The sequence below is a fragment of the Myxocyprinus asiaticus genome, chromosome 49 (assembly GCF_019703515.2).
Source record: "Myxocyprinus asiaticus isolate MX2 ecotype Aquarium Trade chromosome 49, UBuf_Myxa_2, whole genome shotgun sequence".
NCBI lineage: Eukaryota > Metazoa > Chordata > Actinopteri > Cypriniformes > Catostomidae > Myxocyprinus > Myxocyprinus asiaticus.
The window spans coordinates 15,325,249-15,349,425 of NC_059392.1; the positions used below are offsets into that span (position 1 = coordinate 15,325,249).

General features: G+C 39.1%; 1 protein-coding gene across 5 annotated transcripts in view; it reads left to right on the plus strand.

The window, feature by feature from the left end:
• The window catches only part of LOC127438278 (ubiquitin carboxyl-terminal hydrolase isozyme L5-like), a 40,280-nt gene that overhangs the window by 7,181 nt on the left and 8,922 nt on the right, over positions 1 to 24,177 (plus strand). The window contains exons 2-7 of one of the 5 annotated variants that reach the window (XM_051693764.1): positions 4,428 to 4,682; positions 4,894 to 5,037; positions 5,137 to 5,367; positions 5,844 to 6,548; positions 8,158 to 8,221; positions 8,305 to 8,410. In XM_051693764.1, coding sequence (XP_051549724.1) covers positions 8,193 to 8,221; positions 8,305 to 8,410 — 135 coding nt within the window. In that variant the 5' untranslated portion in view covers positions 4,428 to 4,682; positions 4,894 to 5,037; positions 5,137 to 5,367; positions 5,844 to 6,548; positions 8,158 to 8,192. Of the gene's footprint in view, positions 1 to 4,427; positions 4,683 to 4,893; positions 5,038 to 5,136; positions 5,368 to 5,843; positions 6,549 to 7,557; positions 7,697 to 8,157; positions 8,222 to 8,304; positions 8,411 to 24,177 lie in introns of those variants that run through there. The other 4 variants (XM_051693766.1, XM_051693765.1, XM_051693767.1 and 1 more) reach the window with 4 other exon arrangements.

Below are 24,177 nucleotides of genomic sequence, written 5' to 3' on the forward strand. Positions count from 1 at the left end.
GTTGAAGTCTTTCTCCAATACTTTGTTAAGAGAGGTTAAAGCTCCGTCCCCCAAACTCAGAATTAACAGGGAGTAATACACTGATGCCTCATGACCTTTTCCAAAAGCAGTAATCACCTCTCCCAGAGCATCTGCCGCTTTAGGGGGGTGTGTGCTACTCCCAAAAACAGTACAAAGCAGGTGGCACAGTTGTAAATACCTATAAAACTGAGATCTGGGGTTCCCAAAATGTTGAACCAGATTTTCAATAATCTCAACACTCCACTCTCATATAGATCACGGAGTGTAGTAACCCCCCTCCCAATCCACTCTGACCAGCAGAAAGGGGACTTGCCGATACATAATTTTGGGTTCTGCCATATGCTCAAGGCAACATTTAAATAAAAGTCTGATTTAAACATTCTGGACACTTTTGTCCATACCGAATGTACATGCGAAATAACGGGGTGTGACTTAACTTCTCCGATTAGTTTGATAGAGAGGCTTTGCAATGGCGAAATAGGGGCAAGAACTTCCTGTTCAATACCAAACCAGGGAGGGGCCCTCTCAGGTGGAAGAGACCAATGAGCCAAATGTCTGAGACTGAATGCATAGTAATAAAACAAAATCTTGCGTAGGCCGATTGACAAAGGTGGGCTAGGCCTATGTAACTTATTGAAATGCAATCTGGGAAACTTCGCTATGCTATCAAATTGCTTGAAATAAGAGAGGGGGACATCTACAGGGAGAGATTGTAGCAGGTAGTTAAATTTTGGAATGCAGTTCATTTTAATAACATTAACCTTCTCAGTCATAGATAAATGTAATGAAGCCCACCTGCCCACATCGCTCAAACCTTTTAATTAAAGGGTCAAAATGAACACTAACTAAATCAGACAAATTTGCTGGGAATGAAATCCCCAAATACTTAATGCCCTGTTTGGGCCATTGGAAGGCGCCCGGCTGGAAAGCCGTTACTGGACAGTATGCTGTCAGAGCCAAAGCTTCGGATTTAGACCAATTGAGTTTGTATCTTGAGAACTTGGAAAAAGAATGAATAATTCTGTTGAGGCAAGGCATAGATCTAGTAAGGTCAGAGACAAATAATAAAATATCTTCTGCATTAAGCAGAAGCTTATGTGCCATGCCTCCCGCCGTCACCCCTGGAAAATCCTCCTCCTTTCTTATCGTGGCTGCTAATGGTTCCAGGGCAAGACAGAACAATAATGGGGAAAGAGGGCAACCTTGCCGGGTGCCCCTATTCAGAGTAAAATAATCTGAAATTAATCCATTTGTTTGTACCGCTGTTACAGGGTGTCTATAAAGTAACTTAATCCAACCAATACCATATCAAACGCCTTTTCGGCGTCAAGTGAGATGGCAGTGACCGGAGACTGATCTTTTGCCACATGATATTGATGAAACGCCGAATGTTATCAGAAGAGCTACGGCCCCGAATAAACACCACCTGATCTATATGTATAAGAGATGTCATAAATTAATCTGTGAAATTTTTGAAAATGTTTACATCTAGCTGGATCAGGGAAATTGGAAGGTAACTTTTACACTCACTTCGATCTTTGTCTTTTTTTAAGAATCAGACTGATTCGGGCTTGTGTTTTGGTTGGGGGAAGCTTTCCATTCTTTAATGATTCCGTATAAACTTCTAACAAAAGTGGAGCCAATTCTGTAGCATAAGATCTAAAAAAATTCAGTGGCAAAACCACCTGGCCCCGGTGCCTTGCCTGAAGGTAAGGACTTAATTACCTCGTCAAGCTCCTCCAAGGTTATCTCAGAATCGAGAGAATGTTTTTGCTCCGTCATCAATTTAGGGAGTTCTAATGGTTCCACAAAATTTCTAATATCTTCATCAGTAGACGAAGATGTGGAACTATAAAGATCAAGATAGAACTCTTTAAAAGCATTATTAATATCAATGGCCGAGGTAAAAATTTCACCACCATCAGATTTCACTTCGGGAATGGTAGAAAAAGACTCTCTCTGCTTTATATATCTAGCCAAAAGCTTCCCGGCTTTGTTCCCCGACTCAAAGTGTGACTGTCTTGCCCTGAATAGCCAAAACTCCACTTTCTGCGACAAAATAGTATTATATCTGTATTTCAATTGGGTCAATTCTCTGAGGAAATCAGACGACATTCGGTGCTTCAGCTCTGCCTCTGCACTTTTAATATTTCCTTCCAACTCCACGAGTTCTCGTGCTTTGGATTTTTTGATGAATGAGTCATACTGTATGATCTGACCCCTAAGAAACGTCTTAAATGCCTCCCAAGCCACGCCCACAAAAGATATTGAAGACCAGTTGGTTTCCATATAAACACTGATTTCAGTCTTTAACATTTGTTGGAAATCAGGATTTTGCAAAAGGGATACATTAAAGGAATAGTTCACACAAAAATTAAAATTTGCTGATAATTTACTCACCCTCAGGCCATTCAAGATGTAACTGAGTTTCTTTCTTCATCAAAACAGAATTTAAGACTTTTAGGATTTCATTTCAGGCCTCCCCCTCTAAACAATGCAAGTGAATGTCCTCCATTTTTTGACGGTCCAAAATGCATATTTAGGGTGCATCAAAATAATCCACATGACTATAAAGTCATAAAGAATAAAGTTCTTCTGAACCCAGGAAGCACATCATTGTTTACATTTTTTTATTATTATTATTATTTGGAAATGTTTTTTTATTTTATATTGTTTTGAAATTGTTTTGGTTTGTGAATGGCACAAGTTTCTCTTGTAAACAATGACGTGCTTCCTGGCTCCTCCACGTGACGCATGACCTTACCAACGAGCTTACTTCATCCCTCTCATGAGCGCATGTCACAGATGTATGGAAGCAAACATTTGTAGGTAAAAAGTATACAAGTATTGTTTTGTTTTTCAAAATAATAAAGCGTTTGCGTTCAGAAGAACGTTTATTTGTTGACTGGAGTTGTGTGGATTATTTTGATGCACCCTAAATATGCATTTTGGACCGTCAAAAAATGGAGGACATTCACTTGCATTGTTTAGAGGAGGAGGCCTGAAATGAAATCCTAAAAGTCTTAAATTCTGTTTTGATGTAGAAAGAAACTCTGATATATCTTGGATGGCCTCAGGGTGAGTAAATTATCAGCAAATTTTCATTTTTGGGTGAACTACTCCTTTAAGGCTTCAACTATATGATTTCTTTTTCTCCGTATGTGGCAACACCTCTAAACTCACCAGGGCGTGATCTTTGACTAAAATGTTTCCAATTGAACGATCAACAACAGATGAAATGAGGGACTTAGATATAAAAAAATAAATAAAAAAAACATCTATTCTAGAATAAATCTTATGGACTGATGAAAAAAATGTATAGTCCCTACCAGATGGGTACAAAAGTCGCCAAATATCTGCAAGACCAAGATTTTTACACATCTTGTGAAGCTTCAGTGTTGCTCTAGGGGGCTTACACACTTTTGCTTCACTATGATCAAGGACTGAGTCCATCAAAAGATTAAAGTCTCCTCCCAGTATTATATCATGAGGGGTGCCAGCGGCTTGTAACATCCCTTCAAGATCAATAAAAAATCCCTGATCATCAACATGAGGTGCGTAAACATTTTGCCCCTGAATTTCTACTAAAACAATAATGATTCTCCCTAAGTTATCTTTAATCTGTTTGAGACATTTGAATTGTAGATGTTTATCAATATAATGACCCCCCTACTCTTACTTGAGCCAGCACTAAAGAAAACATGTCCACCCCATATCTTCCCAGATTTTTCAGCTTCCTGTGGGGAAAGATGTGTTTCTTGAAGAAACACTATATCACATTTCTTATGTTTAAGAAAATAAATAACCTTCCTTCTTTTTATGGGGTGCCCCAACCCATTGACATTCCATGTGGAGAGAGATAGTCCACTCATATTAACATTTGACATTTTAATATAATAGAAAAAATAAATTGTGTGTCAAAAATAAGATTGTACAGACCACATTTCAACATTAGTGCAACACTCAAACCCCGAACGTCCCCCCGAACTAAACAAACAGAAAAAAGTGTGCATTAACCCCACGCACGACAGCGCAACTGGCGTAAATCCCTCTAAACTCAAAAGGTCCATGTACGCCTACGAGAGCCCCCGCGACAACTTTGCAATCGGATTGCTCAAGTCTGGTGCTTCTGCACAAATTTTGTGAGGCAAAATTACTTAACAGAAAATACTTTGTGAGACAAACCCCAGCCAATAGGCAGAATAAACACAAAGAACGTGTAGATTCATTCACAGAACTGTCTCGAAGGTGTGTTCCTCCACAATACAAATTCCAACCAATATAAAGCTGTTCAGTTTCATCGGACAGACAAACAATTGTTCAGTGAGCAGTTATAAGTGCAGCAGATGACCAAGTCCACCGTCTTCCCTTTATCTTTCTGTGGTCATCGGTGGCTTGAAAACCAGCCAGTGATAGAGAGGCCTCTTGAAGTTTGGCCATCACTTACACAGTATATGGATGCGGTGAGAAGAAAACAACTCCCAAACCCTGGGACAGCATCTTTTGACACAGTGGAGGAAGCCATGAAGGACACTCTCATCGTGGCCAAGTTACACTTCTCCTTGACTGTTGCCAGGCTTTTCAATCCCTTTTTGAAGAGGTATCAAACAGATGAGCTAGTGATGCCTTTCCTCAGCAATGACCTGGCTGAGTTGATCAAGGTAGTGATTTCTACAGATAGCTCTGTACATTATCACCACAGAACTATTGCCACTACTGATTAGGCCAAATTGATGTTTACACTTTAATGAAGAATAAGTAATTCCTTAAACTTTTATTAACTGGAATTATGATGTGATATATATGGCTTTATATTTTTATTAATGTGGATACAAGGTACTTCCATTTACTTCTGAGATTATCTTTTGGCAGAGTCTACTGAAACGCTTCATTAAGAGAGAGGTCCTCCAGGACATCACCACACTGCAGCTAACCAAACTGGATGTAGCTGACAAGAAGAACTGGCTCCAACCAAAGGACATTGACATCGGCTTGGGTACTGAGTCAGTCCTCAAGGTAGTGTGGTAATTTAGAAAGATCTTTTTATAAATTGTTCAGCAGCAGAAAATATCATTTTATTGTACAAATTAATGACTGCTTTATTCCCACGTCCAGAGCAGGAAAGTTGTTGAGTCCTTGAGGTTAGAAGAGACTGCATGTGGGGACTTTCAAACATTGTCAGGAAAATGCAGGAGAGGAGCCCTCTCAAATATGCAACAGTTAGGCAGATGGCGTGTCTGGACACCTATGTCATGTTCAGAGACCCAGAGAAGTGCAAGAAGCAGATGAAATGTCTTGTTCAGACATTTCTGCAGGACAATCAACTGACAGGAGGTGTTTCTGCTGGTAGGAATAGTTGTAGAAGAGGCTTTTAACAAAAGTAAGAAGTCAGCACAGAGAAATATTTTTAATATTTTAATAGTGCTGTTAACACAATCTGTGTTACGGCCAGACCTTTTTTGCTTTACCTTTTTAAAGATGTTTAATTTCACACATCAAATAGCAATGCTTCTGCAAGTTTCTCCTTTTCAGTAGACTTATCATTTGTTGTGTGCACTTTTTCCTATTCTATTTTTCTAGTCAGGATCATATTTTTGAGTGCGGATCTGTTACTTTTGTCATATTCATGGTTAAGCACCTGTTCTGTGTGCAGTGGCTGACTTGGTATTGAAATAGGTTTTGACATTGTCCATCATTATAAACAAATGTAGATACAGTAGTGATTCTGCTCATTATAACCATTACAGATTGTTGATGTATTGTAATGGTTTATCAATATATTTCTTTTCACTTTTTTGTCTTTTTCACTTGTTTTGTTTTAGGGGATGTCATTCTCCAACAATTTGAAGCCTTCCTGTCTGCTGAGTGCAGAAGTGAGGAGTTCCTCTCCTTCCCACCTATGCAAAAGAGGCTTGACATCTTCTTAAGCAGTTTCCTTAGTAACTACCCGGAGCTTTTTGCTTTTTGCCAGAAGCTTCTGATTTTGTCTCATGGACAGGCCACTGTTGAGAGAGGCTTTTCTGTTAATAAAGAAATCGAAACCTGCAACATGCAAGAGGTCAATTTAGTAGCACAGAGGCTGGTATGTGACTATGTCACTCGACACGGGGGTGTTACCAAAGTCCCCCTGACAAAAGAACTCTTGAGTTCGGTGGCTTCAGTCAGGACCAGGTACCGTCTCTACCTTGAGACAGAGAGAAAGAAGAAAGAGTCCCTTGCACAGGGCCAAAAGAGAAAGGTGGCAGAGGATTACTTGGAGGAACTCAAAAAAAGGAAGAACACTATACAAACAGTTGCTGCAAGTCTTTCCAGAGATGCGGACAATTTGCAGAGGAGGCTGAGGGCAAGGCTGGCAGTCAGACGGCTCAGCTAATAACCAAGTCAAACGCTCTGAGGAGGGCCAGCAAGGAGAAATCAGCTGAGCTCAAGAACATTGAGGAGGAGATTCTGGCCAAGGGAGAAGAGCTGAGATTAATGTAGTGCACACACACACACTCACGCATCCGCAAACTCACGCCAAGATGTTTGTATGTTGTTTTCTGTAGTTCAACAATGCATCTAACCTGTTTTCAGTACTATGTTAAATTTGAATAAATTAATTTACTTTGCAAGTAATTTTGTGACTGCATTTCCTTTGTACGTTTTTTTTTTTTCTATTTTATTTTTTTATGTCTTGACATAGGTCTTAAATTTCATTTATAATGGTCTTAAAAAGGTCTTAAAAAGACTTAAATTTGACTTGGTGAAACCTGCAGAAACCCTGTTCTTGAAGGAGTCATGCCACAAAACAAACTCCAGCCGCTTGGCGGAGCCAACGCAAAAAGAAACAAAAATAGCGCCCAGCTTCCTTAGACAGTCGAGTCACTGAACAGCGAGTCAGTCCACTTACAAGAGAAACACGCAATAGTTAAATTTCTATAAAAGCCAGTGCCTGTTTGGGGCATAAAAATACTTTGCGGCCGTCTTTGGTGTCTATTCTCAGTTTGGCCAGAAACATCAGTGCAAAAGCGATCTTCTGTTGATGTAAGAGTTTCTTACATTCCTTGAACCGATCGCGTTTCTCTCTTGTCGAATTTGCAAAGTCCGGAAAAAAGAAAACATTGTGATTCTTCCAAGAAAGCTTTCCTTTGCTCCTCACATGGCGCAGCACAAGATCTTTATCGGATGATCTCAGAAGTTTGGCCAGAATTAATCGGGGCCTGTCTCCCACAGCAGATCTGCGTGCAGGGACTCTGTGAGCTCGCTCGATTTCCAGTTTATGGCCTGTTATGTCGAGCAGACTCAGGAAGAACTCGTCCAGGAATTTCACCATATCTATGCCCTCTTCATGCTCAGGAATTCCAACAAACCGTATATTGTTCCTTCTGCTCCTATTTTCGAGATCTTTCAATTTTTCCAAAATGTGTTCCAAGTCTGTTTTGGAGGTGTGCAGATTAACTGATGATTCCTTCTCTGATGACTCCAGATAATCAATCCATTTCTCAACATCTGCCACTCTTGTGACCAGCTCAGATAATTTTGTTTCCATCAACGTATTACAGCGAGATCCAAGTCAGCAACAACCTTCGTCAGCATCACCGAGATGTTGGACAGTTGACGCTGAATTTCTTCTCCCGACTTGCCTTCCAAATCGAGTCCCCGGCTCGCAGCCTGCTCGGGGTGTCAGCTTGAGCATGTAAGTGTCTTTTAATGTCTCAAGTCTGAGGATTTTGACTTCTTTGCCATGTGTACCTCAAAGAGCAAATATGTAACTGGGTGTATTGAATCTCATCGGATTATAACATGAAAATAATTAAAATATTTGCAAAGTGTGCAGAGCTAGTCGCTCACATGTCTGCTTCTCGCATGGCGTCTCGTGACCCCCCCTCAAATACGCATTTTGAAGATTCGATTCAACGTTTGGGCAACAAAGACACATTTTGAACATTCGATTCGGCATGTTTTGGCCCCATTGTCACCTTCCAAATATTTAAATGTTCAAAAGTTTGATTTAAATATTTGACTGAGAAAATGCGTTCTAGTTTGGCAGTTTTTTAGACACTAAACAGTTGTTTTTTTTGTTTTTTTTTTCTGCAAAGACTAAACCTATACCTGACATGCCTTCTGACACAGATTTTTTTCTGTTGTTGTCATTAGGGTGCAAAGGTGCACAGGTTGAGGAGATCTGGAGCATGGAACCAGAGAACTTTGAAAATCTCAAGTAAGAAACACTCAGTCGAGCATCTTGTAATATATGCAGTGTTTTCTTGAAATGCAATTGAATGTGCATGTAATTCATTTCAGGCCTGTTCATGGTCTGATTTTCCTCTTCAAGTGGCAACCTGGTGAGGAGCCAGCAGGGTCCATAGTTCAAGACTCAAGGCTGGAAGAAATTTTCTTTGCCAAGCAGGTGCATAATTAGTATACGTGTGTGGGTGTGTGTGTGTGTGTGTGTGTGTATGTATGTATGTATATATTATTAGTTGAAGTCAGAAGTTTACATACACTTGGGTTGAAGTCATAAACACATTTTTTTAACCACTCCACAGATTTAATATTAGCAAACTATAGTCATTTAGGACATCATCTTTGTGCATGACATGAGTAATTTTTCCAACAGTTGTTTACAGACAGATTGTTTCAGTTTTAATTGACTATCACAATTCTAGTCGGTCAGAAGTTTACATAAACAAAGTTAATTGTGCCTTTTAAGCAGCTTGGAAAATTCCAGAAAATGATGTCGAGCCTACTGAATTGGTGGTGTACCTGTGGATGTATTTTAAGGCCTACCTTCAAACTCAGTGCCTCTTTGCTTGACATCACGGGCAAATCAAAAGAAATCAGCCAAGAGCTCAGAAAAAGAGCTGGTTCATCCTTGGGAGCAATTTCCAAACGCCTGAAAGTACCACGTTCATCTGTACAAACAATAGTACACCAAGTATAAACACCATGGGACCCCACAGCCATCATACCGCTCCGGAAAGAGACGCGTTCTGTCTCCAAGAGATGAGCGTAGTTTGGTGCGAAAAGTGCAAATCAACCCAGAACAACAGCAAACGACCTTGTGAAGATGCTGGAGGAAACGGGTAGACAAGTATTGTTGTGGAGCGTAAGATGCCTTTTCTTTCCTTCTCAATAAGAAAACTCTCAAAGTCAGGAGTTCCAGGTGTCAGGTTAGAGTTTATTGAACAAACCAACAAACCCTGAGATGTCAGCTGAGATCTGAATCCCTTGGTGTAAGCCCTCATCTTTTGTACAGTTTCTTATCTGGTATTACCTCATGCATACACCCCTTCATTATTTTTAGTAGTCAGTGGTTACCGTTCACCACCATTATTTCACAGAGCCTTTCATTTCTTTTTAATGGTGGAAACCTGGCTTAAGGTCACTCTGACCATTGGCTGTGTTTGATCTTTATCTTTAGCTGTGTTTCTCAAGGTCCATAGCACCATTATTTCTGTTGCATTGTGTGGTTTTTTGCAGCATCAACACTTTTAATAACCTCAAATGCTCTCTCCTGGGTCACACAAAGTCCAGTAACCTCATATGTCCTCTCCTGGGTTACACAAAGTCCAGGCTATTCTATATTAGTACTGTTCTGTTTGATATATAAAATATACTATGATATAGAAAAATATACTATATATTCCCTCCTTTGAGTCTCACATCTATTGCCCTTTCCCAGAGTGCAACCTCACAAGCCAGTCTCCTTCACACCTTCCAAGTGACCAATATAAGTCACACATTCCTCTAACAATGACTGCTCTTATGGAACTGCACTCTGGAGGAGAAATAAGACCAAACATCTTCCTCTGTATTTGACTAGAAGGAAGTAAAAGATCTCATCGCTCCCTAGCTTAGTTCTTTCTGGAGGGTAACGGCAACAAATCAACTTGTATAAAAGCATGTGCGTGCTGATTTAGCCTTGTGTTATGTAGAATACACCAGTGATTATACTTATTTCAGCAAGTTAACATACTACAGTGATTAGACAATATCAGTAGAATACTTCAGCATATGATACATCCCACGGTGCCAGAGGAACTCACAGACATTTCCAGTAGTCTGGAGCGCTGTCTGGTGTTGTTGGAGCAGACAGTGGGTTTTTAAACCTCCAGTAGAGTCTTGCTCCTGCTGCTAAGCACTGAGGTGCTCGTCGATCCTCGCTTTATGATGTTCAGTTCTCTGGCCCTCCAGTGGCACTTCCAGTGTGTTTTCAGAGTTCATAAATGCATACTATTTTTCACTCTACAGTAATTTACTTGGTTAATAGTACCTTCAGAGATGATTCGGACAATAAATGATACTTTTAAGACTTTTAAGAAATGCATATAATCAAAGTAAACCTTACGTATCGTTACATTACCTAGTTACATTACCACTGATAATGATCTGCTGCAGACCTTCATCATTCCCTTGCATTCACATAGCTTGATTAAAAAAACATAATTTAAAAGAAAATAATAGCTTCAGGAAGGAGTATATGCCAAAATAATAAACGCAATACCCTCTAACTTCCTGCCTACTCTATCCAATCTAAAGTGCTACCTAATTTTATTATAAAAGAAAATACGAGTATAATGACTCCCTTGCTATCCAAAAACAAGAGAAAATTTAAAATAATAAAAGGCTCCCCTTCCCTACCATTTTTGTGTCACTTCAGGGTAGAATTCATCCAGCTCATCCAGTCCAGGGCCTATGGAGTATATAGTGGCCTCAATGTCAATTCCAGATGGCTTTACAGACACATTGACCATCTGTTTGGCTGCAGCATTGGTCATCATTGATCTGAGAAGAGGCACAACACAACAAAGAACTGCACAAAAATAACAACAGCTACAGCCATTATTATTCCTACTTAAGTAAGCCATTCTCCCCAAGATCCAAATAGGTTGTCAAACCATTTTCCAATATGTTGATCTCTCCCTGCATTGGTAGTCACTTCTCGTAGGCTTTTCAACTTTTTCATTGCTGTGGTAAAGGATCCATCAGGAGCTGTATTATTTGGAATAGAAGTACAACAGTCAGCTCCAAACATTACACAGACACCGCCTTTAGACACCGCAGTTTAGTGCTTGTCTATTTTGCCATGTCATTTTGCTTGTTGCAGCTAACTGGTCACCTAAGCCCTTCAGTGCTTCATCAGTGTAGTTGATGAATCTCTGCTGATTATTATAAATGTAATTGATCCATTCTGCATTTTTATCGGGAGTTATCCATACAAATATAGACTCAAAACCTGATTTTATTTAATCTCTAGCTTTAAATTCTTGTGGTATTCCTCTTGGTCGACTAATCGCATCTATTATTACATTAGGGTCAGGCTGATATGCTCTTTTCACTCTGTTTTGTACAGTTTTTCTAGATTCAGTCTGAATTTCAGATTCTTCTGGGTCCCATGTAAACATAGTTATATCTTGCACTAGTCTTACTCTGGTGCATATCCTTTTCCAATATACTGGTAGTGTAGGCCGCAATCATTTTCCACCACAAACCCAAAAATAGTCTGCTATGGCTATTCTTTGCTCTTCATATAAACTTAGCTAACCCTAACCCTAAGAGCTACATAGTGATAAGCAGTCCCCATCAGATTTAAACATATATTTTGGGCCTTGTATTAATGTAAACTCTCCTTTTACTGTGACTGCCACAAATGCTGTTCCATTGTGCGCAGAAAATTTTTTTTGCTGATATATTTCTTCGTCCACATGCCAAATTATTGCACAATTGCCTCAATTTTCCCACATTAACTGCTCCAATAGATTTGTTAAAGCACTCATATTCAAGCTTGAGGTTTATATCATATTTTAAGGGGGTTTCTCTTTTTCTTCGATTTATTCGTATGTCTAGACGCTTGCTCTCAGTTCCCCAATGGTCACTCATATAGTATTTTTGATAATTTGGACTTCCTAGGCACCCCAGACAGTCAACTGGGCAAAAGGATGCTTTTCTCTCAATGCAATACTTTGTACAATTTTGTGAATTATGTTGGGCGCATTGTGCATATTCATATCTACTGGGCACTACCATAAGCTTTTTCAGAGGTGATGGTGAACATATCAGGCAACTAGACATTCCTGATTGTTTTGCTGTATATTCTGCCCATTTGAACCAATCATTCTGTTATGCATTCTCTAGTAATATTTCTCTTTCTGATACCTGGTCAGTTTCATACTCTGTGTTATTAGTAGGCACTTCTAATGATAACTCTACAGTTTGATTTTTTTTTGTTTCATTTGTATAGTTTTTTAGTTGATGATCTGTGCCTCCATAGGGATCCTGATATTCTTCATAGTCATCATAAAAGGGGTTAAGGATCGAAATGCTAAAAGACCTCTTTTTAATAGATTTATTTACTTGAGTACCTTGTGTTGAATGAATGGAAGAAGATATCACCAAGCTTTGAGAAGTCGATTGTTCGAAAATCTCCTGGCCCTGGTGAGATGTTGGTTTGGGAAGGCCTTCCTGCTCTAAGTCTGGGGAGTAGTCACTGGAAAGCCTTGGGGAGTGATGTCTTGGAAACACTGGGTCTGGGGCAGCTGCTGTGTCAGGTGCATCAACATCAGTATCAATATCAGAACTTCTCTCACCTTCCTGTCCTGTCTCCACTGATTGCAGTACATCCTCCTGCAGCTGTACTTCATCTCTTGCTTCAGCATGCTCAGCTGCCCTAGAATGAGGTGTAACAATATCACTACTCTTTCCCTTCTGCTCTGATCTTTCCACTCCTTGTTCTGCTCTGTCTTGGTCATGGGCTTCAGGTTCTCCTTCAGCTTCAGGAAATCAGCATCTAAATCTTCCTGATCTTCTGCTCTATCTATTTGTTCTCCTGGTCTTGGTAGTTTCAGTTTAGGCACTCTAGTGCAGTGATTTAAATGATACCACGTTTTGTTACCCTCTACCTGTACTGCTGTTGGAGTTGCTCTCACTACTTTGTAAGGTCCTTGCCTTCTGGGTTCATTCCATTTTCTCATAAAAACTCTCAAATAGACTTGATCTCCAGGAACTATGGGACATGGCACTTCTTCTTCCTGTCTGGGTCCCCTGTTCTGTTCCTGTGAATAAATAGCTTCGTGTATAGCAGTTAATTGTCTCATGTAAGCCCTTAGCTCCACCTGTAACTGTTCTAAAGGTGGGTGTTCATAAGGACCTCTCAGATATGGTACTGGCATAGGCTCTGGCACATTTCATGTGGTGTTAGATTAGTAATTCTATTGGTCTGTATGCGGTAAGCCATCAATGCAAGAGGTAGAGCATCTACCCAGTTGAGTTTAGTATCAACACAAATTTTTTGAATCTTAGCTTTGAGAATTCCATTCACTCTTTCTACCATTCCCTGGGACTGTGGATGGTAGACACACCCTAATCTTTGTTTTATTCTCAGCTGTTGTATTACTGCTTTCACTGTTCTTTGAATTAATGCTGAGCCATTGTCAGAGCTCATTTGAGATGGTATGCCAAATCTTGGAATGACCTCTCTGGTCAGAAATCTTATTACAGTTTGAGCTCCCTGGTCTGCTGATGGTACTGCCTCTACCCATCTACTAAATCTGTCTATTATTACCAATATGTATCTTTTTCCTCTTATTGATTTTGTCATGTCCACATAATCCATTACCAGGTGTTTAAACGGTCCTTCTGGGACTGGTATGTGACCTATTGATGCAGATGTACCCTTTCTGACATTATTTTTGGCACAAATTTCACATTCAGCTAAAAATTCATCTACCATTGCCTGTAGATATGGGGACCAGTATCCCTGTCTTTTTATTTTTCTAATTATTTCCCCTCTTGCGCAATGGTCAACTAGGGCTGTCACGATATTCGATTTTTCACACCACGGTTATTGTGGCCAAAATAATTCACGATATCGATATATCGCGATATCTATAGAAACCTTTGGGGAAAAAACCTTATCAGTCAAATTATTTTTTACTTTGTTTATTTAGTTTTTCTTTTTTACCCATGCAACGAACATAAGGAGACAGATAAACAGGGCACATGCATTTTCACTTCTTACATTCTCAATCTATGGCAAATTTTTGTGAAGGAAGACAAGCATGTTAAGTTTCTCTGGTTTCAAACTGGAGCGAAACACTGTCTGAATGTTTCCTGAAGAACTGAAAAGTCTTTCTGATGCAACACTGGTGGCGGGAATGCAAAGGATCTTCTGTGCCAGTTTTGCCAACCTTGGAAACTCCTCCTCATTGTCTTTCCACCACTGCAGTGGGTCTTTATCCACAGAAATGGTGGGCAAGGCTGTGTATGCAGAAACTTCTTGAAATGCTGGTGTAGATTTTACCATGTCTGCTGATTGTCTGTTCTCCTGTTTTTTCATTGTTATCATTTTGAGAATACCAGCCAAGCCTTTTGGGGCCTCAGGGATAGAGACACTGGTCCCCTCATCTTCACATTCTCCTCTGGCAGAAGACTCCTGTGAGAGAGTAGAAGTGCTACCTACATTGTCAGAAGACTCCTGCGTGAGATGCTGCTCTAGCTGTCTTTTGATTGAATCTGCCTCTTCCATGAAGTTCAAATTGAAGCGGGGGTCAAGTACGCAGGCCATGTTAATCACTGTAGATGAACCAAAGAGAAAATTCATTATTAACGGAGCTCATAAAACACAATCAGTCATGATGAGTAGTAATTATATAAGACTGTGAATAAGGTGAGGTTGGAGAAATTTGTGGTACCGGCCTACTCACCATTAGCCATATTAGAATCCTCATACCGCTCTTGTAAGTTCTTGCAGATTGCATGTTTCATGCTCCTCACAAGGCTGCTGTCATCATCCTTTTCTGCCAGGATGGATTCAGTCAGATGCTGAAGGACAGGCCTCGGGGATGAGATTGTGATACAGGTCTCTGCAGCCAGAGAATCAGTAAAGGTTCTGAGTGGCTTCAGCACCTTACATGTGTCCTCAAGTGTAGAGATGTATGACCCCCTTAGCACAAGATGCCTGGTATTTCTGTCAGCCATGAGAGTTGCTGTCACGGCAGCATGTTGTTCAACAAATCTGCAAACATTATATTAAATGAAGTTAGAAAAATGTTCCTAATCTACACAACAGGCTTGCTGAGAAGTAACAGGCTTCCATGAGTGGTTAAATCCTTGTACGACACTCCTGCAAGCCCTCACAGAAGCATCCACTTGGTCAATCTTCAGGGCCTTTCCAAGAGCAAGATTTAAATTATGTCCAAAGCAGCTGAGCCAGTTCGATGGGAGGAGGGATTTAAATGCAGCCTTCATATTTGTGCCATTGTCAGTAGTGACACACTCCACTGCTGACTGCTGAATTCCCCACTCTTTAATTAGGTTTTCGAATGTCTCTTTAATGTTCTCACTGGTGTGGTCATCAGGTAAAAATGCAGTCTCTAGACATGCAGCTTTCATTTCCCATGCTGGTGTGATGAAATGAACTGTTAAGCTCATATAGGGGTGTCCAGTATTACTGGTCCAGAGATCAGTTGTAAATGCAAAGTGTTTGGCTTCAGCCATAGTGTTGGCAATGTCAGATTTTAATTTTAAGTACATGTTTGGGATTTATTTTTCAGAAAAGTGTTGTCTTCTTGGGATTTTGTATTTTGGAGCAACTGTTTTCATCAGTGCATTAAATCCTGGACTCTATACTATTCTAAAGGGCATCATGTCCTTTGCTGTGAAGTAGGCTAGTGACTCAGTGATGGCTGTGACCTCAGATGCAATAGCCATGTCTGCTTTCCTCTTCCTTTCCACAGACTCAAAAAGTGTCAGCTGACCCGAGACTCTGGGTTTCTCAGTCTTCTTTGAAGCTCCCTATGAAATTACAAGAGAGACAATACGGTCAAGATAAACAGTATGATGAATAAATATTAACATCAAAACTGATACTTTAACCTGTTAACTTACGTACCCCTATTTTAAGCTTTTTAAACTATGGTTGCGCCGGCGCCAGCATAGATGAGACATTACGTGCATGGCACTGTGACAAACTTAAAAGAATCACCCTTTATTTAAATATAAAAACAGAAAACCGCTGTTAACAGGTTAATGTGACATTTCCCATTCCATGATTAATAAAATAATCGCAACTTACTCTCTGTAAAAGGGTGTAATCCGCGGGGTGATGGACACGGAGGTGGGTAAAAAGGTTGGTGGTGTTGCCCCCCTTCGCACTGACCGTAGCCCGACAGATTCTGCAAACTGGGTTGTCTAAGAAGGAGCTGTTTTCTCTGAAGCCGAAAAGCTCCCATACTGGCGAGCTTACTTTTTTCGGATGCGGACAAAGCCTCTCACTCTCCCGCTTGGACGACATGATTCTTTTGTGCGCGCTGCGTCGTCGTCTTGTTTGACAGCAGGTGTCAGCGTTAAGGCGCAATACTGCCACCTGGGAGATCAACCAGGCACTAGTGCTGGATAATTTATGTGTCGTGTTATCATAAGAGTCCTGTTCATTTTAAATATCATGGTTATCGCCAAAACCGGTACGTCGTCACACCCTAAATTAACACGATGTCGATATTTCATGATTTGAATATCACGGTTATCGTCAATACCGGTATATCACGACACCCCTAGTCAAAACCATGCGCATCTGAGATTAAAATAGTAAGGAGTGCTATTGGGGCAATCATGTGTCCTTCATGAGATCGCCATATGCCATTTACATCTCTGCTTGCACCTCTTTGTTGCCATACACTATGTTCATATGGGCCAGCTTGATGTTGCATACGTGCAATGTCATCTAATTGGTGTTGAGGCTGAAGCAGAACTGATACATTTGCCATTACTGCTACTTGGCATCCTGAGGCCTTTTTAGCATGTAAGTCTGCAGCATTATTACCTTGAATGACAAAGTCATTCACTTTTTTGTGTGCTTGGCATATGATAATAGACAATTTCTTTGGATACATCATGGCTGAGATAAGTTTAATTATCTGGTCACCATGCTGAATTGGTGTCCCATCAGTCTTTTTGAACCCTCTTTGTTTCCTAACTGCTCCAAATAGATGGCATACTCCATGTGCATATGCAGAATCTGTATAAATATTGACAGTTTGATTTTTAGCCAACAAACAAGCCTCAGTTAGTGCCTTTAATTCAGCCAATTGTGCTGAGCATTGCTGCTCACAATGCTACATCACAATTGGAACAAAAAATTTTGTCATCTCTTTTGACCACAGCTTATCCAGCATGATTTCCTAGATGGTCTCTGAAACATGACCCATCTACCAAATAATCTGCTTCTGCATCAATGATTGGTGTTGATTCTAGATCTGGTTTTAAACGAGTACAAGCTAGAGAGTCTATTACGCATTCATGAGGTGTTCCCTCCCCTTCTAGAGGAATGAAATTGGCTGGATTTATTGTTGTACATCGTTTTATGGAAATATCTGGATAAGTTAACAGTGCAGAATATGTCAAACACCTGGCTTGCGTTAAAACAAATCTACCTTGCTCTAATAACTCTGTTACTTTGTGATGAGTATAAATTATCACTGGATAGCCATTGTCACAGTGGAAGATTTATCATAAGTAAAATACACTGCTGCAAGTCCTTGATAGCATGGCGGGTAGCCTTGTACTACATTATCCAATTTGTTGATGTAATAAGCTATTTGTTGCTTCTTTCTTCCACTACAGGTCTCTTGCATTAAGACTGCTGATGCATATATCCATCCCTTCTATTTGCTACATACAGATGAAATGGTTTAGTATAGTCTGGGGTTGCTAGAGCTGGAGATGTCTGAAGCTCTTTTTTCAATGATTCAAATGCTATGAATGCATTAGTATCCCATGTTAACTGAGCTCGAAGATTCTGATGCCCTGTCTGTTTCATCAGTGCCCTTAATAGAGCTGTTTTAATCGTGTAGTCTTCCTAAGTACTCTACCTGTGGTAAACAGTACTGCAGTTTTTCTTTTGAGACTTTGTGGCCCCCTTCAGCTAATTTAGTGAGCACTTTGATAGAATCTTGGTGACATTGCCCTAATGTTGTTGAACAGATCATCTTCATATTGTATCAACACCAGAATTGTTGTTTAAATCATTATACCAATTTTAGCCAACCATGCACCCTATTTCTTAAACAATTCCATTTAGATTATGAACAAACAAGACAAGCAATCTTAATCTTTAGTCACCACCATGTTTTTTCCATTCTTCATTACAATTAAAATGTGCATGAGTTCAATAAAAGCATAAGTAAAAGTAATAAATCATCTTCCAATCTAAATTAATTATCATACAAACATTCCCAGGTTTGTTTCATACTTATTTAATAGGTCAGGCACTCCCTTGTCTGCAATGGCTCTCAAAACTTTACCCCCAAAACCAATTTATAAATAATAATCTACACAGGGTATGATCCCCTGATGGCACAGTGACAGAATGCTTGGTATTTAACACTGTGATAAGTTGTTTTAGTAAAGCAGTTATTAAAATGCAGTCGGGCTGAGTGGAACTCACAATTTTCGGGCAGGTCTCTTCTATACCTCCCTTTTGATGCATCTGACCTATGAGCATTCGTCCACATCCTTAAAGCCATGTCAAACCTCCTTGGTCAGGTTTCCAGGGCGGTGATGCCCTACCTTAGGTTGCCCCCCCCCCCCTTTTTTTTTTTTTGCCATTGGAGAGTCTTACCCGTCATTGGGTCATCACCTCTTGCCACTGGTCTCGATACCGCTCAGTCCTATTGGCCAATCCTTAATAATCTGGTATCAGTAAACAGATATTTTCTTTTCAGGGAGTATCACCTGAGAACCGTCACAGCCAATGGAACCATCTACAACTGCTTAAATATGGAGACAATTCATAACATGGTTTAAAAAAAAAAAAAAAAAAACATTGTTCAAAATGTATTAATCTATTAAAATTGTCCAAATTAAAAGAAAGAATGCTAAAATTGAGCTTATCTACAGATCACTAATTTCCATTTCAGGTTGTATTTCTGCTACTTTAGCAAACGTCACAAAAGACCATATATCATGGTGGGGACTAACATCAGAACAAAACAAAATAAAGTCAAGTCTGTCAAGCTTCTAGGAAGCTTAATTTAAAACATCACCTTAATTCAATAATAGTCTCTAGATTGTTTTGAACCTACATTAAGTGTGTCAGATCAACTTTCAGCTGAATCTCTTGTCTTTAGTATAAACCTTAACTTTTGATTGCCCTCTGAATATATAAAATCTTTAATTATGATGAGGAAAGCTGTTTGAACCTCTCCTTCATATCACTGTATCTAACATTATTGTTAAATCACATCATTTTCCATATAAAAAATCAAATCAAAATAAAATAAAGTAAAACAACTTGGAGATGCGCCTTTAAAATGTGCTCTTGTGTTTCTGTTTCAAGCAGACACTTATCAAACTTAGCCTGAGAGTGGGGGAGAAATTAGGAGGAGGGACACTCTATTCCCTCACACTGTTTCTAATCTCATTACAGCTATTCCTTCTTTTTTCATTTTAGAATCTCACAATAATATATTTAAATTACTCTTCAACAGTAAAAATAGTAATAAAAACTCTTATGTTTACTTTCTCCCTTTCCTTACTCTCTCAGGAGAAGGAACTTATATCTCTGATACTTATCAGCATTTCTTAACAAATTATTCAGTTAAATAGTAGAACCAAAATTCACAGTGCAGAAATTATATGCCTCTAAAGTGATACTTTCATGGATTAACTATGGCAAATAAAAATAGTAGTAATAGAAAAGGACACTCAGTCCTTCTTTGTAGCATCCACTAACCCTTTTTTTTTTTTTTCAAGTGAGGGTACTCTCTGGAAAATTTGGGGGAGTAACCAATACAATAGGTAATTCTAATTTTGCCATCAAGTTTGTAATATTTACTCTTCAAATCAATAAATCAATGGTTAGATGCAGGATTTAAATGTAGACCCTCAGAACAATTTAGACATGGGTTTTGAACCCATTGATGGCAATCTGGTTAGTCATATAAGACTGAAATTAACTTATCCAGAGACATTTTAGTCCATATTAGAAATGGCAAATCAGTAATGATTACCAGCTGTAATGAGAGCAGGAGGACCAATCAGATAATAGCCCACATCATTTTCAGTCTTCTTTTTCTCCAGATTTTCACCTGCAGTATTAGTAACTTCAATAAATCATCTGGCCCAGCCATCTGCAATGGTGAGAGACTAGTTCCAGAATGAGATAGTGAAACAACATACACATAATGATGGCAAAGAAAGGGTAAAACATAGTTAATATCAAAGACACACACAGAATAGACTCATGAATATGAAGTTATTAATTGAGGAAGCTATGATGTTCAATTTAATCTTAATGTTTCTCCATGGGTTTCACCCGCCACCACCGACCAATTTTTCCCGTTGCGTTATCAATAATTTTTTACAACCAAATACATAAGATATTTTTTAATTCTTAAATTCAGAACTTCTAGCACGAATAACATTTTCCATTATATACACTTTCAAAACAAGAAATCCTCTATTTTATTAGATATTAGAACATCTGAGCAAAACTGTTTACAACATTTGCTTAGTTCTTCCTCCTTATTGGAGGTTGGAACTTTATTTTCCATTTTATCTGGCATGATTGGTCACAGATCAAACCCAAGGAAAAAGCATCACAATTAGGGCTCAATGCTAAGGATTTTTTTTACTGGCCCGGTCGGGCCCCAACACAAAAATGATAAATAGCTGTTTTTACCATCATGGCTTTAAAAGTGTGTCCAAAGATAAATATTTTTTACATATTATGTTTTTAAGGAAATGTACCTCAAAATTGAATCACATTTATAATTTAAGATATGATTTATGCCTTATGTAATCCCATATAAGCACTTTACAGATATAAATTCATAAATACATCATATTAACCTCAGTTAATATGAGTTTTTAAGTGAAGAGTTCTGTGGAGGAGTTGATGTGTTTTCAGTCACCCATTTAGTCATGCTGTCATGCAACTTCTGGCCATGTGTAGTGTATTCACACACAGGATCAAAGATTTAATCACTGAGTAAAAGATCTGATTATTGGTTGAATGTAATAAACATATGGATCCCTGAGAAGAGACTTGCTACCAAATCGGTTGTGATGTGTACTAAACATTAGGGTTACATGTCTGTGAATTAAGAATGTGTGCATAACATGAAATCAGACAACCTAAAGACCAACACAGATTGGTGCACAAAGCACAAAAACAAAAATACCTGTACGGTCCAGAAATGAGAAATGTAACTGATGTTTCATGAGGATGATATGAAGTAGACTGTTTTGAATATTCATCTTCACCCTGCAGCTAAACAGCTCTAATAATAATAGCCTAATAGCCATAGTGATTTTGCTTTTCATATCTAACGCTATTATTATGTCGAATTGATTACGTTTTGAAACCAACCTAATTAAATCTATACTTACAATTTGGATACTGAGTTGCTCGTGATTTCTAGACACATGCATAACTGGGGTTTAACAAAGTTTATTACGTTTCATCCGGCGCTTCATCTCTAAAGGCGAATTAATGAGAGAAAATTTGTTTTTTTACAGTGGGAATAAAACTTGCGCTCTGTGCCTTATTGAGATTGCATGCACAATAAACAGTCTACGCTGCACAGAGAGATATGATGATGTGACATATGCACGAAGAGACATGGATTTTCAGTCCTATAGAATGAAACTGTTGACATGCAAAAACAAAAAATGTGGGGATTTCATGCACTGTGAACACTGAATGTGTGGGGATACATAAAATGTTGTGCAAAACGTGCAATCCCGCTACGAAATTCATTAAGTGGGTTTTTTTCCCTTCTATTTTCTACACATTGGTAATAGCTGCTGCTAAGACACTTGGAAAAGAGCGAGGACAGTACTAGGGGAGTGCGTTCGGTGTCTGCACGCGACTGTGCCTTGGTGCGTCCAGTATATTATGCTCTCATGCATCTTTGCAAGCCAAATAGAATCGCGCTTGCTCGTTGGTTATAATCCTTCGTTCGCTCAATGTAATATTTGTGCTCTCTCACTTGTTTTCTTGCACTAATGTTATAAATGCAGCACTGGTGACACAAGTGACAGTTCTAGCAACTGGCCCGAATCTCTCTCTCACACTGGCCCCGGGCCATCGGGCAGTCCTTATTGTCGAGCCCTGACAATGTTGGCAAGACTGCCACACATAAAAATGAGAAAACCAAGTATTAAGAGCACAACTTCAGCAGATTGGAACTGCAGAGAACATGAAATTATCCAAATAATTCTTAAATTTCTTTTCCTTTAATTTTAGTCTGAAAGACAGCTTCTCAGTGTACCCATGATCAACCAATGCCTACACTGTGCATATAAAACAAGAAAATAAAAGAAAAAATATCTTAACTAAAAGAATCTGCTAACTTATCTTTTTTAAATTTGGGGCGCCCCTGTCCGAGTGGAGACATCAAGAGAGACGAGCTCTCCCATTCAGAGCAGCGTCTAACCTAATCTTCCCTAATCAGACAGTCCCTAACAAAATAATCAACTCTACCACTCTTATTTTTGTTGGTTGATCAAGTTTACACAGACAAAGCCGCAATTCACATGTAAATTTGTTCTCCAAACGTACTCGAACACATACTAAAAAATAATCATGGGTTCTTACATTTAACTATCAAGACTTTACAGTGTTTAATTTAATGTTGTTCAATTTTATTCTCTCATAAACTGTACCATACAGAATGTAAAACAAACACATGAATGTGAAGTTTTCACATTTAAGGTTTGCTTCTCATACTCAAGTTATAAAATAGACTTTGGTTTCAGAAATATTTTTTTCTTATTAGTCAGTTTCACCTTTTTTCCTCTTTCCCATTTCTTTGAAATTTTATCAATCAATTTTTACACAGTGGATTTCTAGATGTTAGTATTTCCACTGGAGTGTTTGCCATAATTATACCTTATTGTAATGTAACTACACTTATCTTCAATACAACTTTTGTTTAAAATCAAATTATTGAGTTGACTTTAGTTTAAAGTAGTACACTGGACTGCAAAACTTTATTGTTTGTCCAGATAATGTAATACGAACTTTAACTCTATGCACAGAAATACCACTTGCTCTTTCTTAGTTTAGTTAATCTTATATTACGCTTCCTTCATGGCATGAAAAGAACAGCCCAAGGCTGAATCTTATCCAGCCAGCTAAGAGTTAACTTTTTGCTTCCATTCACACTTTTACAAACAGTTGCACTTCACAGTCACTTCACACACTCTTTCAGACACAGATACAAACATTTTCACAAACACAGAAACTTTCACACTTTTTACAAACATAAGGCCTTTGTAAACACAGAGCTCTCAAAAAATACAATAAAATTCTAAAACAAAACTATGACTTCATTCAGACCCTCCTTTCGCTCTCCTTCTCTCTGTCACACACTCTCAATCCTGTACTCATTTACTCCCTCTGTCTGTTCAGTCACAGTTCCTTGCACTCACACAATCAGCCTTGCAGTCTTCACTTTCGCTGCATGAGAGAGAGAGAGAGAGAGAGAGAAAAAACAGGTGCTCTTTCTTATAATTTTGTTTCCTTATTTAACAGTTGTGTTTCTTTATCTGGATCACACTGACTACAATTTGGATGATGTCCAAATAATCGACAAAGCCAATATCTGGGAACGTTTTTAGTTCTTAGAATGATTTTTCTAACTTTCACACTTTTTTCATTACTCATTTTATAACTATCAAATACTAAACCTAATATTCCTATTTCTTAGGGGGCCTGGGTAGCTCAGTAGTAAAGATGCTAGCTACCACCCCTGGAGTTCGAATCCCAGGGCGTGCTGAGTGACTCCAGCCAGGACTTCTAAGCAACCAAATTGGCCTGGTTGCTAGGGAGGGTAGAGTCACATGGGATAACCTCCTCGTGATCTCTATAATGTGGTATGTTCTCGGTGGGGCGCATGGTGAGTTGAGCGTGGTTGCCGCAGTGGATGGCGTGAAGCCTCCACACGCGCTATGTCTCCGTGGCAACGCACTCAACAAGCCACGTGATAAGATGCGCGGGTTGACGATCTCCGACGCGGAGGCAACTGGTATTCGTCCTCCGCCACCTGGACTGAGGCGAATCGCTACGCGACCACGAGGACTTAAAAAGCACAATGGGAATTGGGCATTCCAAATTGGGAGAAAAAGGGGAAAAATCCACAAAAAGAATAATAATAATATTCCTATTTCTTT